The sequence below is a fragment of the Cenococcum geophilum genome (genome assembly GCF_001692895.1).
Source record: "Cenococcum geophilum 1.58 unplaced genomic scaffold K441scaffold_1, whole genome shotgun sequence".
NCBI lineage: Eukaryota > Fungi > Ascomycota > Dothideomycetes > Gloniales > Gloniaceae > Cenococcum > Cenococcum geophilum.
This window is the reverse complement of record NW_027137559.1, coordinates 1783581-1797308: the sequence shown is the minus strand read 5'-3', so window position 1 is coordinate 1797308 and position 13728 is coordinate 1783581. Positions and strand designations below refer to the sequence as shown.

General features: G+C 38.4%; 3 protein-coding genes across 3 annotated transcripts; 2 read left to right on the top strand and 1 right to left on the bottom strand.

Moving 5' to 3' along the window:
- Window positions 1-27: 27 nt before the first annotated feature.
- On the bottom strand, window positions 28-1259 carry K441DRAFT_650216 (NAD(P)-binding protein). The gene has a single exon (XM_067646998.1). It carries the CDS (start codon window positions 1047-1049, stop codon window positions 63-65), a length of 987 nt encoding a protein of 328 aa, XP_067510255.1. The 5' UTR covers window positions 1050-1259; the 3' UTR covers window positions 28-62.
- A 998-nt stretch (window positions 1260-2257) lies between these two features.
- Window positions 2258-3154, top strand: K441DRAFT_532401 (HET-domain-containing protein; the record flags this gene model as incomplete). The annotated part of the gene is made up of 2 exons (XM_067642233.1): window positions 2258-2584; window positions 2660-3154. 2 exons carry the CDS (start codon window positions 2258-2260, stop codon window positions 3152-3154), a joined length of 822 nt encoding a protein of 273 aa, XP_067510254.1.
- Window positions 3155-3276: 122 nt separating this feature from the next.
- Window positions 3277-3933, top strand: K441DRAFT_672387 (uncharacterized protein; the record flags this gene model as incomplete). The annotated part of the gene is made up of 1 exon (XM_067650545.1): window positions 3277-3933. One exon carries the CDS (start codon window positions 3277-3279, stop codon window positions 3931-3933), a length of 657 nt encoding a protein of 218 aa, XP_067510253.1.
- Between the last annotated feature and the right edge of the window lie 9795 nt (window positions 3934-13728).

Sequence of the window (13728 nt, the reverse complement as noted above, 5' to 3'; positions counted from 1 at the left end):
CACTGTAGGCCAAGATATTAATCCCTTTTTTTCCTTAACTAAATCTCCACGTCGAAGCTCCATTAAAAGTTATCCAAAATCCCCGGCTGGATCCTGTCCAACTTCTCAGACAAGTCCTTCCACACACACACCTGCATCTCCTTCCCAAGCGGGCTCCTCACCAGCTTCGCCGGTGGGCAGACCTCGCAGTCACTCAAATACTCGCCGTGGCTCTCGTGACCCATGCTAGCGGCGCTCACCAGTGTGCGACTGCCGACCTCGGTCGAGCGAGCGTGCATTAAGAACTTCAACACGCGGCCCGGCAGCCCCATCTCGCGCATCAGCTCCGAGTGGCAGAAGCCCGGGTTGAGGAAGTTGATGGTGACGGGGTAGCCCTTTGGCGCGCGTGTCGCGACGATCTCGCGGCACACCAGCACCTCCAGCATCTTGCTGACATTGTAGCGGTCGTTCATGCGGGCCTTCTTGGGGTCTGACAGCGTCTTGAAGACGGATTCGCCGGGCGGCGTCATGCCGTACTCCGGGAAGTTGGTGATGAAGTGCACCTCGGAGCTCACGATGACAAGGTTCGGGCGCGTGTTGAAGCGCTTCGCCGTCTCCTTGAGCTTCGGCAGGACCAGCAGCGCGAGCAGGAACGTGCAGACGACGTTGGTCGTGATGATCGTCTCGTCCTCTTCCGCCATTCTGAACTGCCGCGTGCTGACCCCGGCGTTCTCCACTATCGCGTCGATCCGCTGCAGCCCGTTACAGCGCTCCGCGAACGCTTTCACCGACTCGTACGAGCACAGGTCCAGCGGCCAGGCTTCGACGATGTCGGACCCGCATTTGGTCGTTTGCTCGATCGATTTTTTGGCTGTTTCGGCTTTCTGCGCGTTGCGTGATGCGATGATTACTTTGGCGGCGCCGAGCCGTGCGAAATGGCGTGCGGCTTCGAGGCCTAGACCTACGTTTGCGCCGGTCACGATGACGGTTTTGCCGGCCCACGATTCGGTGGGGTAGGGTGGGGTGATGAACCATTGCGAGTAGAAGAAGGAGAGGAACCAGTGGGTCATTTTGGCGTGGGTTTAAGGAAATTTGGGTGGCTATGTAGATACAATGGAATAAAAATGATGGTAGATAAGTTGGTTTTGAGTTTTAGGAATGGACTGGTTGAAAGTTGGAAGTAGAAGTAGATAATAGACTGGATGGAATAGTGCTGGGATTAGAACAAATGCGGGATTATATATTTCTAGGGAATGCTGCAAGGACTTAAATGAACGATACTGGAACGGAGATGGATTTATTAACTATCATTATCTCCGCCCGTGCGGCCGGTCTTGTGGTGAGCTTTCTCGCCGGTCCTATCCTTGTATGGCCCGGCATGTTTAGTGTAACACTGCTTCTGAGGATTTTTTGCTTCCTGTGGGCGTGAACTAATGGGCTTGAACCACAATAACTGGATAAAATAATCATCCTAAACGGACTGTATCTTGTTTGTCCCCAATGAAGCCATCATTTAAGATACAATTCCTAAAGTTAAAATTTATAACGCAGCGCTTTTATCAATATTTAATACTTATGGATAAGGATTTAGTATTTTTCAATAGCACCATAATAACGTATTATTGAATTAATTATAAATTAAAAAGCGTTTGGATATCTATATTATTGTTTTAATAATATAATTTTTTCTAGATATTAAAAAATACTAAATCCTTATCGATAAGTATTGAATATTAATAGGCCACACCCCTAAATGATACGCGTACACCCCCCAATTGATACGCATACACCCCTTACCCAAAAAAGCTTATTGAAGTGGAAGGATCTGAGCTTGTTTGGGTAGGGGGTATATGCGTATCAATTGGGGGGTGTACGTATCATTTAGGGGTGTATGGTGAGCAGTGGCCTATTAATAAGAGCACTCTAATCCTTTTATGGGCCTTTATCCCTTGCAACGTTGATTCGTTGGTCCTTCTGGAGCTGTATTGATGAACATGCCCTTTAGATAGAGGGTCGCCGCATCTCGATCCTTCGAGACCTCAATGGAGAAAAGCCCATTAGAATGGCAAGGGTCTTTATTAAATGGGGGACCCTTGCGATCAGTTCTCGCTCTCCCTGTTCGGCAGGATACAACAGCTGTGCCAAGCCGACTAGTCAAGTTCAGGTAACGTTTGCGTCGCATTGTGGGCTAACTTCCAAGCCTCAAACTATAAGTTTTGAAAAAACACCATTCATTCATTGAAATCGCTACCACCCTGTCCGCTTGGCTTGCAGCGAAATGCGGCTCCTCGACGCTCGGACTATTACTCTTAGATCGTTCGTCTCCAAAAACGAAGTTCCTCAATATGCCATCTTGTCGCACACGTGGGGCCTAGAAGAAGTGACCTTTGACGATCTTAACGGAAGCGATCCCGGCCAATTACATGGATATAAGAAGATTATCGAGGCGTGTCGGCAAACCTATCAAGATGGCATACACTACCTGTGGATGGACACCTGTTGCATAGACAAGCGGAGTAGCTCCGAGCTCAGTGAGGCGATCAATTCTATGTTCAAGTGGTATCAAGCGGCGGCAGTATGCTATGCGTATCTGCAAGATGTGGAAGTTTCGGATATTGAGAGTTTCAAAAATCTGTCGTCTAACTTGAACTTGACATCTGAACAAGAAGCCCTCATCCAGGAAACACAATTTGCGAAGAGCAGATGGTGGACGCGAGGGTGGACGCTCCAAGAGTTAATCGCACCAAGTGAGCTCATCTTCTGCGACAAATTCTTCAGACGAATTGGATCAAAAAAAGAGCTTGTCCGGGTAATCAGCGTTATTTCAGGCATTGATGAAGCGGTTCTATTGCATAAGCTCAGTCTCAAAGATGTCTGTGTCGCGACAAGGATGTCCTGGGCTGCAAAAAGGAAGACAACCAGAATTGAAGACATAGCGTATTCCTTAATCAATATCTTCGGCATCGACATGGCTATGCTCTATGGTGAAGGAAATAGGGCTTTTATTCGACTGCAAGAGGAAATAATCAAGTCGACAAATGACCAATCTATCTTTGCTTGGAATGGATACAACGACGAGAACGGCTCCTGTTCGCTCCTCGGCCATCATGCTTCAGGAGCACGGACCGGATTGTTTCGCTGCAGCATTGGAAAAATACGTCAGAGTTCAGTTTAACAAATACTGGTTTGGACATCGCGCTACCACTTCTAAAGTCTAACGCAAACTCTCAAAAAGACAGAGATGGAGCACTCTGTCATCATCGCTGTTGGGTAGCTCCACTCACCTGTCGATACGAGATGGACTTCTCTGGCCGCATCGCCCTTGAACTGGAGGAAACGGAAGAAAAAGGGACTCTGGTACTACATCCCAGAATGCAGAGGCTGTTTGTCATTAAAGTAAATGCCGAAACAACACCCCGCCGCACGAAACCCGTTCCCGTTATAATTCGGCGAGAGAATCCCTTTACTCAAACCAGGACCAGAGCAAATCTTAGATATCAAGGTCTAAGCCCGGAGTTTGTGTTCAATAAGAAGTGTATTATTCAATGGCCTGGATATCAAGGTTTTCTTCAGGGTCGCCAATGTTATCCACCTGATTCATGGAACGAAAGACGGGATGTGCTATGGGTAAAACGGGGTGCCATTGTCATGGGTGCATTGCACCTTCTCACGCTAAATGGATCGGACACCGTTTTGAGAGTAGGGTATGAAAGGGAGGAGAAATATGGCGCGGTGAGCTGGAGCAAAGAGTGGATTGTGCTAGAAAACATTAAGACTGGAGCGGCGTTCCATGAATATTGTGTGAGCTGCCGGGAGGGGAATTCTCATCCCAAAAAGGTCCGCAAAGAATGGAAAATAAGACCCGTCGGGACTACAAGTTGTCTTGAGGCCAAAATTAGCAGATGCAATATTCTGGAAGAGGACGTTTTTCTTGTAGAAATCTCCGTTAAGTAGTATGCGACGATAGAACTCCTTGAACCATTCATTGCCGCATCAGTAAAAGTCGATCCTTCCTGAGATGAGCCGCTGGGTTCAACTTCCGGATATGGTTAGACACTCGTAAGGGAGTCCTATTTAAGGAGGCGCAGTGCATTTTTGCGTGTGCAGGAAGGGGAAGGCCGGCTTTGCAATGCACTATACACCCTCTTTAGCCTAGCCAAGAATGACGCATACTTTCTCTGGTGAGCGTTCAAGCACTTCGAAATGGTCTATAATCTTTGTCCTAACTTTATAATCACAAGAACCCAATACCTGTTTCTCCCAAAGATGAAGCTTGATATTTGATAGAGTAAGAAGCTCGTATATATACATTAATAATCAGGTGGCTGGTGACAGCCACCCTATATTAGGCCCAGCCACCCGATTTTCAACACCAGTTAACATCGCCCTTAATTTTCTACAGCAGTACCTACCACTCGACGTGCCTGAAAACTCAGAATGTTGGAGAGCTTGGGACGCTCACTTTTGTTCCATTCCATGAGAAAATCTGGAATCGTGGCTGGGACAACGGCATCCACATTTCCATCATGGAGCCAGAGCCTGGCCGTTGTGTTCCGCGGCTGTGCAAACCGCGTTGCATGGCTGCACTAAAGAACGCCCAAATGCTTATTTCACGCCACTGCGGAGAGAATATCACTTTCAATCTGGGGAATTACAACGGAATGTTCAATACGACATTGCTAGAAAGAGGTCCGATGCTCTAGTATAATTAAAGAACCGGAACCAACATACTTGCAGGAAGGAAAATGAGCGAAGGGGATACTGCATGGTGGAGATGTACGAGCGTCGGTACATCCTCGGCAGTGTCAACGCCTATTCGTTTGAAAGAATCGATTCGTACGAACAAAGTACCAACGAAAGACGGAAGCAGCTCGCGCATTGGCAGCAAGGCGTCCGAGGGTCCTCTGCGGATGGCGGGTGGTTGGAGCGCTATAAGCACTAGGTTCCAGAGCGGACTACTGGGCGTGGTGTAAATGACACAACATGTCAACTTGTGGATGGTGCACGTTGACCTAGTTCGAGCGCAAATTCACCTCGTGGGCGGAAGGCCAAACAATTGACCCAGACGCATCAGTTACCGCCGCAACTCAGACGTGATTCCATAACCGTTCGTGGTGCACCACCGGAATCACGTCTAAGGGCGTTTTTTAATATTTATTAAGCACGTCGGCCTATTTTATAAATTTCCCTATATTCACAGTTAAATTACTTAACTATACAGTTAAAACCCTTTATAACGATATGACTTATTTAGCCGACCGTATCGTAATACTAAGTGTATCGTTGTATTCCGTATTTATATGTAAAATGCACCCAAAATTTATCTCATGAATCTGACGCTCCGCAGAAGATTTGTTCCGTGACATGGGATAACGCATAGACCCTCTTCTGGACCAATTAGAACAGCGCACTAATTTTAGCCCCCTGCGCACCCCTGTCACCTAACAAAATCCTCTGCAGAGCGTCTGAGAGCTTATAGGCGTCGCTTTGGTAAGTGTCGGTATCACCCGGGGGGGTACTGCAATTGCAATATAAGGTAACTAGTTCTTGGTTTATTCGTGTTCTCTCTCGTCGTCCACTAAAAGAGAAAGAAAGGGGTAGTAAAGGTCGGGCTATCTATCGGGCCGTGGGCAGTCAGGTGACCTACGCTATACATACAGCCCCTGCCGCATACTGTAACGGAACCTTGTAGCAAGAACTACGATGGGCTCGTTATTGGGCTAGGTGTGTAGGAAATGCAAGTATAAAAGTCAACAACGTAATAACAACTGGTGAAGTGGTTGCCTAACAGATTAACTCTAATTGTATTCTAAGAATCACTATAAGGAAGGAACTATCTAGGTAGGGACTAAGGGTCCTTAAATACACAACCGTACTCCTATAAAATCCTTCTTATACGTAATATACGTATACTCTATTTACTCTGTTATAGATTATATAGATTACACAGATTATATAAATCACATTATATAACCTTAGTTACTATTCCTTATTACATAGTTTTATCGGCTCCATCCTAGACCGTGCCTAAATTAACCAACTAGCTTCTTCCGTCTCTTCTCTAAGTAGTTATAATATTATACTTAAAGCGTCCGTAACACTATCTCCCTTCTTTTTATTTTCGTCCTTAAAGATTTAAAATATCTCCAAGTTGTTTACTAGAGGTATAATATCCGTTTAATTAATTTAGTTAATATTATTGCTTATTATACCTAAAGCAATTTCTTCTTCCTCAACTGCTTGTCGTGCTCGTACTATTGCTATAATATTATCTCTTAGTAAGATTATACCGTCTCCGTATTCTCGCTATTTAAAAGAGGGGTTAGTTTATATTGCGTTAGCAAACCTATCTTTATAATAACCGTCCTTTTGCTTAGAGTGCACTAAAGCAAATATTTATTTATTTTATAACGTTTGCTTTACTTCTAATACTAAATATACGCGACCTATTACCCTTAATAGTCGTCTAGTTCCCTAATTAATTTATCTTAGGGTTTCGTATTTAATCTGCTGCTACGCGGCTAGATAATAAACTATCTATTACTCTTGCTAAATTGCGCTAATTTTAGGACGCTAAATAGGAGGCTGCCAATACTTAGTAACAGGCTTTTAAGTTTCATTTAGCGGCGTCCACTCGGCTAATCCGTCTTAAGAAGGTATATAAAAAGGTTTATTTTAAGGAGTAGAAACTTATAGAATAAGGTCTATAGGAACTAGGTAATAAAAAAACAGATTCTCCTCTAATAGAGAAGGAAATAGATCTAAGTAGTTTGGCAACTGCTCTTCTTAGGTCCCCCTTAGGTAACTTATTTTTTAGCGATTCTTTTTTTCTTTTTTATTAATACTGCCTAACCTAATCTCTTCCGATACTCCTATACCTTTCCTATAGCATTCTTTAGATTCTCTAGTGGCTCCTAGGTAGTCTTAGTGTAGCCTATCTACTTAACCTTATACTATATTTCGTCGTCGGTGTCCTTATAATTAATAACCTCCAAAACTTACTATTTATCTTCTTCCTATCCTCTATACGTGTCTGCTTTATAGACTAGTGGCTTAACATTCCTATATACTAGCTCTAGCATTGCGATGTGCTGTATAGGGTAGATCTTTATTTTAGCTAGTAGGTTTAACTTAAATATAACCGGTAAAATCCTCTATATAATTTTAAAAGGTCCTAGTCTAACATAGTCTAACTTCTTACTTAGTCGTTAACTCTTAAAATTTTTGTATAATAGCTATACTTTATCTCCCTCCTTAAGATCTAGTCCCTTAGATCTCTTAGCATTATAGTACTTTTTTATTCTTTCTTATACTTTCTTTACTAATTCTATAAGGTCTGCATAAAGATTTATTAAATCCTTTATTCTCTCTTTGGCTCTACTACTTGTTTTTTTCACTTATTATAGTAATAACAATGTTCTTAGCTTATATCCGTAATTTATCTTAAATGGTAATATACCTATTCCTTCTTAAGGTATTGCATTATATGTAAATTGTATAACTAGTAATAGTAATACCTAATTATTCTATGCATAATTGATATAATGCCTTAAGTACTGCTCTATCGTCTAATTTAATCTTTCCGTTTAGCTATCTGTCTATAGATAATATACGGTAAAAGTTACTACTTAAACTCCTTACTCCACTAAAAACACTTCCTAAAATACTACTATGAATCTTAAATCTCTATCCAATATAATCTTGCTTAGTGCTCCGTATCTTATAAACACTTCTTTTATATAGATTCTAGCAACATCTTCTGCTAAGATTTCTTCTGTATATACTATAAAGTATCCCTACTTTGTAAGCTTATCTACTATTACTAGGATTACGTTATAATCTTATCCGGTAATAGGATCTTTTAATTTTAGCAACTTAATAATAAAGTCCTATAATATAACCTCCTATAGTCTCTCTAGTATTTTAATAGGTTATAGCCCTCTATATAGCTTATACCTCGTTAGTTTATTCCTTTAGCAATTTAAATATTCCTTTATAACTTTTCTAGCTATCCTCTAGATTCCATTAATAATATACTCCTCCTAGAGTCTTAATACTAAGCTTGTAGCTCTATTATGTCCTTAAGTTAGTCCCTTATAGAAGTCTTCTATAAACTATTCTGCTATACTTCTTAGGATATACTTTACTTCCCAATTTTCGTATATATCCGCCTGTGGATCTTCTAGCTATACTTCTAGAATTCTTTACGCCTAAAAGCTTTCTGGTGTCTTGTAGACTTTCTCTAGTTTATCGTTTTCCCAAGTTACTGCGATTTTTAAATAATTGTATTTAATTAATCTGTCTATATCTTTTCGCAATAAAGCCCCTAATGGCTTTTCCTTATTTTGTAGTTTAGCTTTGCGGCTTAAAGTATCTGCCCGCGTATTATCTGTACCTTTAGTATACTAAATTTTAAAATGGTATTCCATAAGTATTTCTACCCATCTAACCTATCTTTAGTTAAGTTCCTTTATTATTAGGAATCCTATTAGGTTCTTATAATCCGTTTTAACTATAAATAGTTTTTCTATGCCTTATAAAAATACTCTCTATTCCTTTAATACTGTAACTATACCTAACAACTCCTTATTATAGATGTTATAGTTTAACTCTAGTAGTATTATCTTCCAACTATAGTATACTACTAGGTGCCATCTATCTTAATGCCTTTATATAAAGTACGCCCCTAGTATATAGTCTAATATGTTTATCTCTATAACCGTCTCTAGTTTTAGTTAATAGATCTTAAGAACTAGCTCTTAGGTAAATAACTCTTTAACTTTCTTAAAGAGTTCTTTTTACTCCTCTCCCTATACCTATAGTTCTTCTTTCTTTATTAACCGCGTAAATAGCTTAATATTCTTTAACTACTGCGCTATAAACCTTCTATAGTAATTGCAAAACCCTAGGAATAATCTTAACTATATAACGTTCTCTAGTTCCTACTAATTTACTATAGCCTTGATCTTTTTTAGATCTATACTAAATTAGCCTAGTTTGATAATAAATCTAATAAAATCGGTCTTCCTAGTAAAGAACTCGCATTTCTTAATTACTACTAGCATCTATTCCTTTTATAGTCTCTTTAAAACCCATTTAACGTGTTCTCTATATTCTTCCTCTATTATTAAGTAAATAATAATATCGTTAAGATATACTATAACAAATTTATCTAAGTATTCTCCTAACACATTATTAATACGCTTCTAGAACATTACTAGTGTATTTATAAGCCCGAATTGTATAACTAATAGTTTATACAGTCCTTCCTTTAACCTAAAGGCTGCCTTCCATTTATCGCCTTCCTTAATCCTAATCTAATAGTACGCCCATCTTAGATTTATCTTCGTAAAGATTTACGCATTACCTATCCTGTTTTAGATTTCGCTAATTAAGGGTAAAGAATACCTATCCTTTCTAGTAATGCTGTTTAACTACCTATAGTTGATATATAGCCTTAGTTTACTATTTTTCTTTAGTATAAATAGTACTAGATAACCTACTAATAACTACGATAGTCTAATATATCCTTTTTATAGATTCTCCTAGATAAACTCTTTTAACGCTCTACCTTCTTCTTTAGTAAGCTTATAGATTAGAAAGAACTTTAGACTTATTCCTAGTTTTAACTCTATCTTATAGTCCTATGCTACATATTCTAACAGCTTTTTACTTTCCGGTAACCATAGTTTTCTGCTATACTTATAGTACTTCTTTGGTATATAACTTAGTCTTTTTTCTGTTTCTTTATAGGTTGCTCCTACTTAGTACTATACTAACTTGGCTTATTTTTATATTTTATGGCGTTAAGTATCTCCTATATCGACCTAGCCTGTAATCTAATTAATCTTTAGATTGTATTCCTGTAACTAAGGTATACCTAGTACTACCTCGTTCTGTCCTAATAGTAGGATATTAAAAGACATCTTAATTTATCTTCCTTTAATAGTTATCTAAATAGGTCCTGTTTTGAGATTAATGATCCCTCCTCTATAGGTTATTGGATCTCCTAAAATCGTAACTAATAGGTAAGGTTACTCCTTTTATCTATAAGGTAATCCCATTCTCTTAACTACTACTGGTGAGATATAGTTTCGCGTTGCTCTACTATCTATTAGCGCTTTAAACTGCTAATCTTACTACTTAATTTATAAATTTAGGTGTTATTCTTAAATTCCTTTAAGGGTCTAAGGCTTTACTACTGGCTTCCCCTAGTTCTATAGGCCTCTACTTTTCCTAACTATTAGCTGCTTAATCCTAGTACACTTAGCTTACTCTTTAGCCAATGCCTAGTTCGCTTTTTATCTTCGATATACTATAGACACGTATTTTTTAGGCATTCCCACCACTGTCGTCTATTTAAGTATTCTTCTATAAGGAATCTTCCTAGTTAAAGTACTAAACTTCCTTCCTTTTAGGCCTCTACTGGATGCCATTTATATATATACTTAGCATTCCTATACTATTGCTTATCCGTTATCTAGTATATCCTTATAGGGTATTTCCAATTCTTTTCCTTTGGATTCTTATGCATTTCGTATATATTATCCACGCATATAATCCATAATAGCGTATAGTGTGCTAGGTGCTTTAGGTTAACTCTTAGCTTATCTTTATTCCTAAGTTTAAACCTCTATTATATTAATCTGAACGTTATAACTTTATTTATAGGTACTAAGATACGTCTTTTACTTCTCTAGTCCTCTAAACGTTCCTTTAGATCCTTTAACGTTATAATTAAGGCTCCTTTAATATGCGTTATAGCTTTTTCTATAATCGGGTGGTCCTAGATAACTTTTTTATCTAGCTATATATAGAAATCTTCCCACTTATTATTATGCCTTTGCCTATACTACTTTTAGTATAGCTGCTAGAGTATATACGGTTTGTCCGTAAGGAAGTATCTTCTTATTACTATATTGTAATAGCCCTTTATATATTATTCTTTAAACCTAGTTAGAATCCCTAGATCCTCTTTATTTTCCAGTTCGGTAAGCTACCTAGCTCTTAGTATACCTACTCTCGGCCTATTGGTAATTCTTTATACTAGTGCTTTGTCCTTCGTATATCCTAATATGCTAGATCTCTTATCTAGTTTCTGTTCTTGCTATGCGATAATTCTTTACCTAAACTCTTCTATAGTTTCTTTTAGTTTACGCCTTGCGCTTTAATCCTTAAAGTTATCTTACTTCTCAATCCTAGTATTAAACTTTTAATCTTTAGGTTAAATACTGCGTTCCCCTAGTAAGTCTTCCGGGTCTATATATCTGTCTCCTAGTTTAACTACTATTTATATTACAGATTCTTTAATCTATAAAGAAGCTCCTTGCCTCTTACCTATAGGTGTCCTTATTCGTACTCCAAAATCTTAGTCCCTTAGATTCTTTAATCCTAAGCTTACTTCTAACTTAAGCTTAGCTCCCGCCTTAGTTTAACTAGGCGTCCGTAGTGTTCTCATCTCGTCTTAAAAGTCTTAAATCTCACTTATCTTGTCTTAAGAATCTTATGCCGTGGGAAACTCTTATCCCAAGCTTATTTATATGTTTCTGAACTAAGCTACTGCCCTATTCCATTGGTTTTCGTCTATTATAGGTCCTTAGGTATGCCTTATCTCGTCTTAAAAATCTTAAGTTTTTGGCCTTTTGCCTTTATCAAGTGCTAAAGTAGTTTACTATCCTACTTCTCTTACGTCTTATAAAGCGATAGACATTATATCTAGTGGGGTTCCGATCCCTACTAATATTCCCTATTCTATAGTAAAATTATCCTCTGCCTCTAGTATAACATCTCTAAGGTCTACTCGCTCCTAGTAAGCGGCCCTTATTACCTTATTATTACGAAATATTTTACCTACATCAAATTTATCGTCCTTAATGTCCAATCTGCGAACTAGTTCGTTGGTTCCTTTATATCCTATAGGTGTTAGCTCCTATAGCTAATAGCTTGCGCCGTACTTAGCGTCCTTATAAATTTAGTATACGTTATTATAACAAAACGCAAAACTTCTAATTAAACATTCTTTTGTTCCTCGCAGTATATTGTCGTCCCTTTATATATATATATCGTCTACTAATCTTATACCTTTTACTACGTAGTAACTCTGCCTACTTTTACAGTCTCTAACGTAATAACCCTATTTTCTGTAATTTATGCAAGCTCCCTCTTTAAACTATTTTTCTTGCTATAAAGTCCGCCTAAATATCTTCTACTATTAAGATCCCTAATTCAGCCTCTGCTCCTTAGACCTTTAATTACTTAATCCTTATCCTTTAGGTTTTTATAGTTTGCTCTATTTCTTATAGGCTTCTTTAATACCACTTAGGTCTATTAGCTTTGCGCTATACTATATTTTTTAACTTAACTTTAGTTATTGCGTATTCTGCGCCTTATACAACTATAAAACTCTATCTTAGCCTCTCTTAGCCTATTCCCTTTAGAAGATCCTATTATTAATCTTAATTACTTAATCTATTAATTCCCTTAGGGTATCCGCATCTTTTATTAGAATAATTACGTCCTAGACTTTAGCCTTAAGTCCTTATTTATACTGTGCTATAAGCGCCCTATTATTCCACTCTACTTATATTGCTAGTATCTGGAACTATATTATATACTTAATTGCTAAAGTTTATTATACGAGGTTCTGGAGTTTTCTTTTTATTGTAGTTGTTTCTTCCAGGTCTCTAAACATCTGCGTAAGTCATTTTGCGAATCCTTCCTAACTTAAGAATATAAATCGCACGTCTTGGTTAGTGGTCGTTATTCCATTTACCTATATCTCTATAAGGTAAAATTTAAACTACTTAAGTGCTTTTTCTAATAAGAATAGTCCTGTATAGGCTATCCGATCCATAGGTATAGGTAACTTTATTCCTTCTTATAAGACCTTAAAGTATATCTGCGTAAGGAATCCTTTAAGCTTTAACCTCTCTCCTATAAATCTCTCAATTAATAATAGCTTAATCTTTACTGCTCCTATCCCGTTAAGTCTTTCTTTTAATACCATACAGTTATCTATTAGCTAGTCAACTATCGCCTATAATTATCCGACCGTCATAGGTTGCTATAAGTTAGTATCTACCATACTAGTATCACCTCCTATTCCTAAAGTAGTTGCTGCCATTAATAGCATTATAGTGGCTGCTTTTAGTGGCATGTTATTCGACTTCTTATATTAATACTGTAACTAGGTAGTAATTATGTAACGGAACCTTATAGCAAGAACTACGATAGGCTCGTTATTGGGCTAGGTATATAGGAAATACAAGTATAAAAGTTAACAACGTAATAATAACTGGTGGAGTGGTTGCCTAACAGATTAACTTTAATTATATTCTAAGAATTACTATAAGGAAGGAACTATCTAGGTAGGGACTAAGGGTCCTTAAATACACAACCGTACTCCTATGAAATCCTTCTTATATATAATATATATATACTCTATCTGCTCTATTATAGATCATATAGATTACACAGATTATACAGATCACATTATGTGACCTTGGTTACCATTCCTCGTTATATAGTTCTATCGGCTCCATCCTGGACCGTGCCTGAATTAACCAACTAGCTTCTTCCGTCTCTTCTCCAAGTAGTTATAACATTGTACTTAAAGCGTCCGTAATACATACGCTCCACGCCATTCATCTAGTAACGATATTTATAACCTCTACTTATATAAACAGTAAGATTTAAATATTTTAAAAATTAAATTTTATATATTTCTATAAGCGACGTCCTTACTATAAG

What these genes read in the sequence shown, in the direction of transcription:
- K441DRAFT_650216 (XM_067646998.1), bottom strand. Translation starts at nt 1,049, where the DNA reads ATGACCCACTGGTTCCTCTCCTTCTTCTACTCGCAATGGTTCATCACC.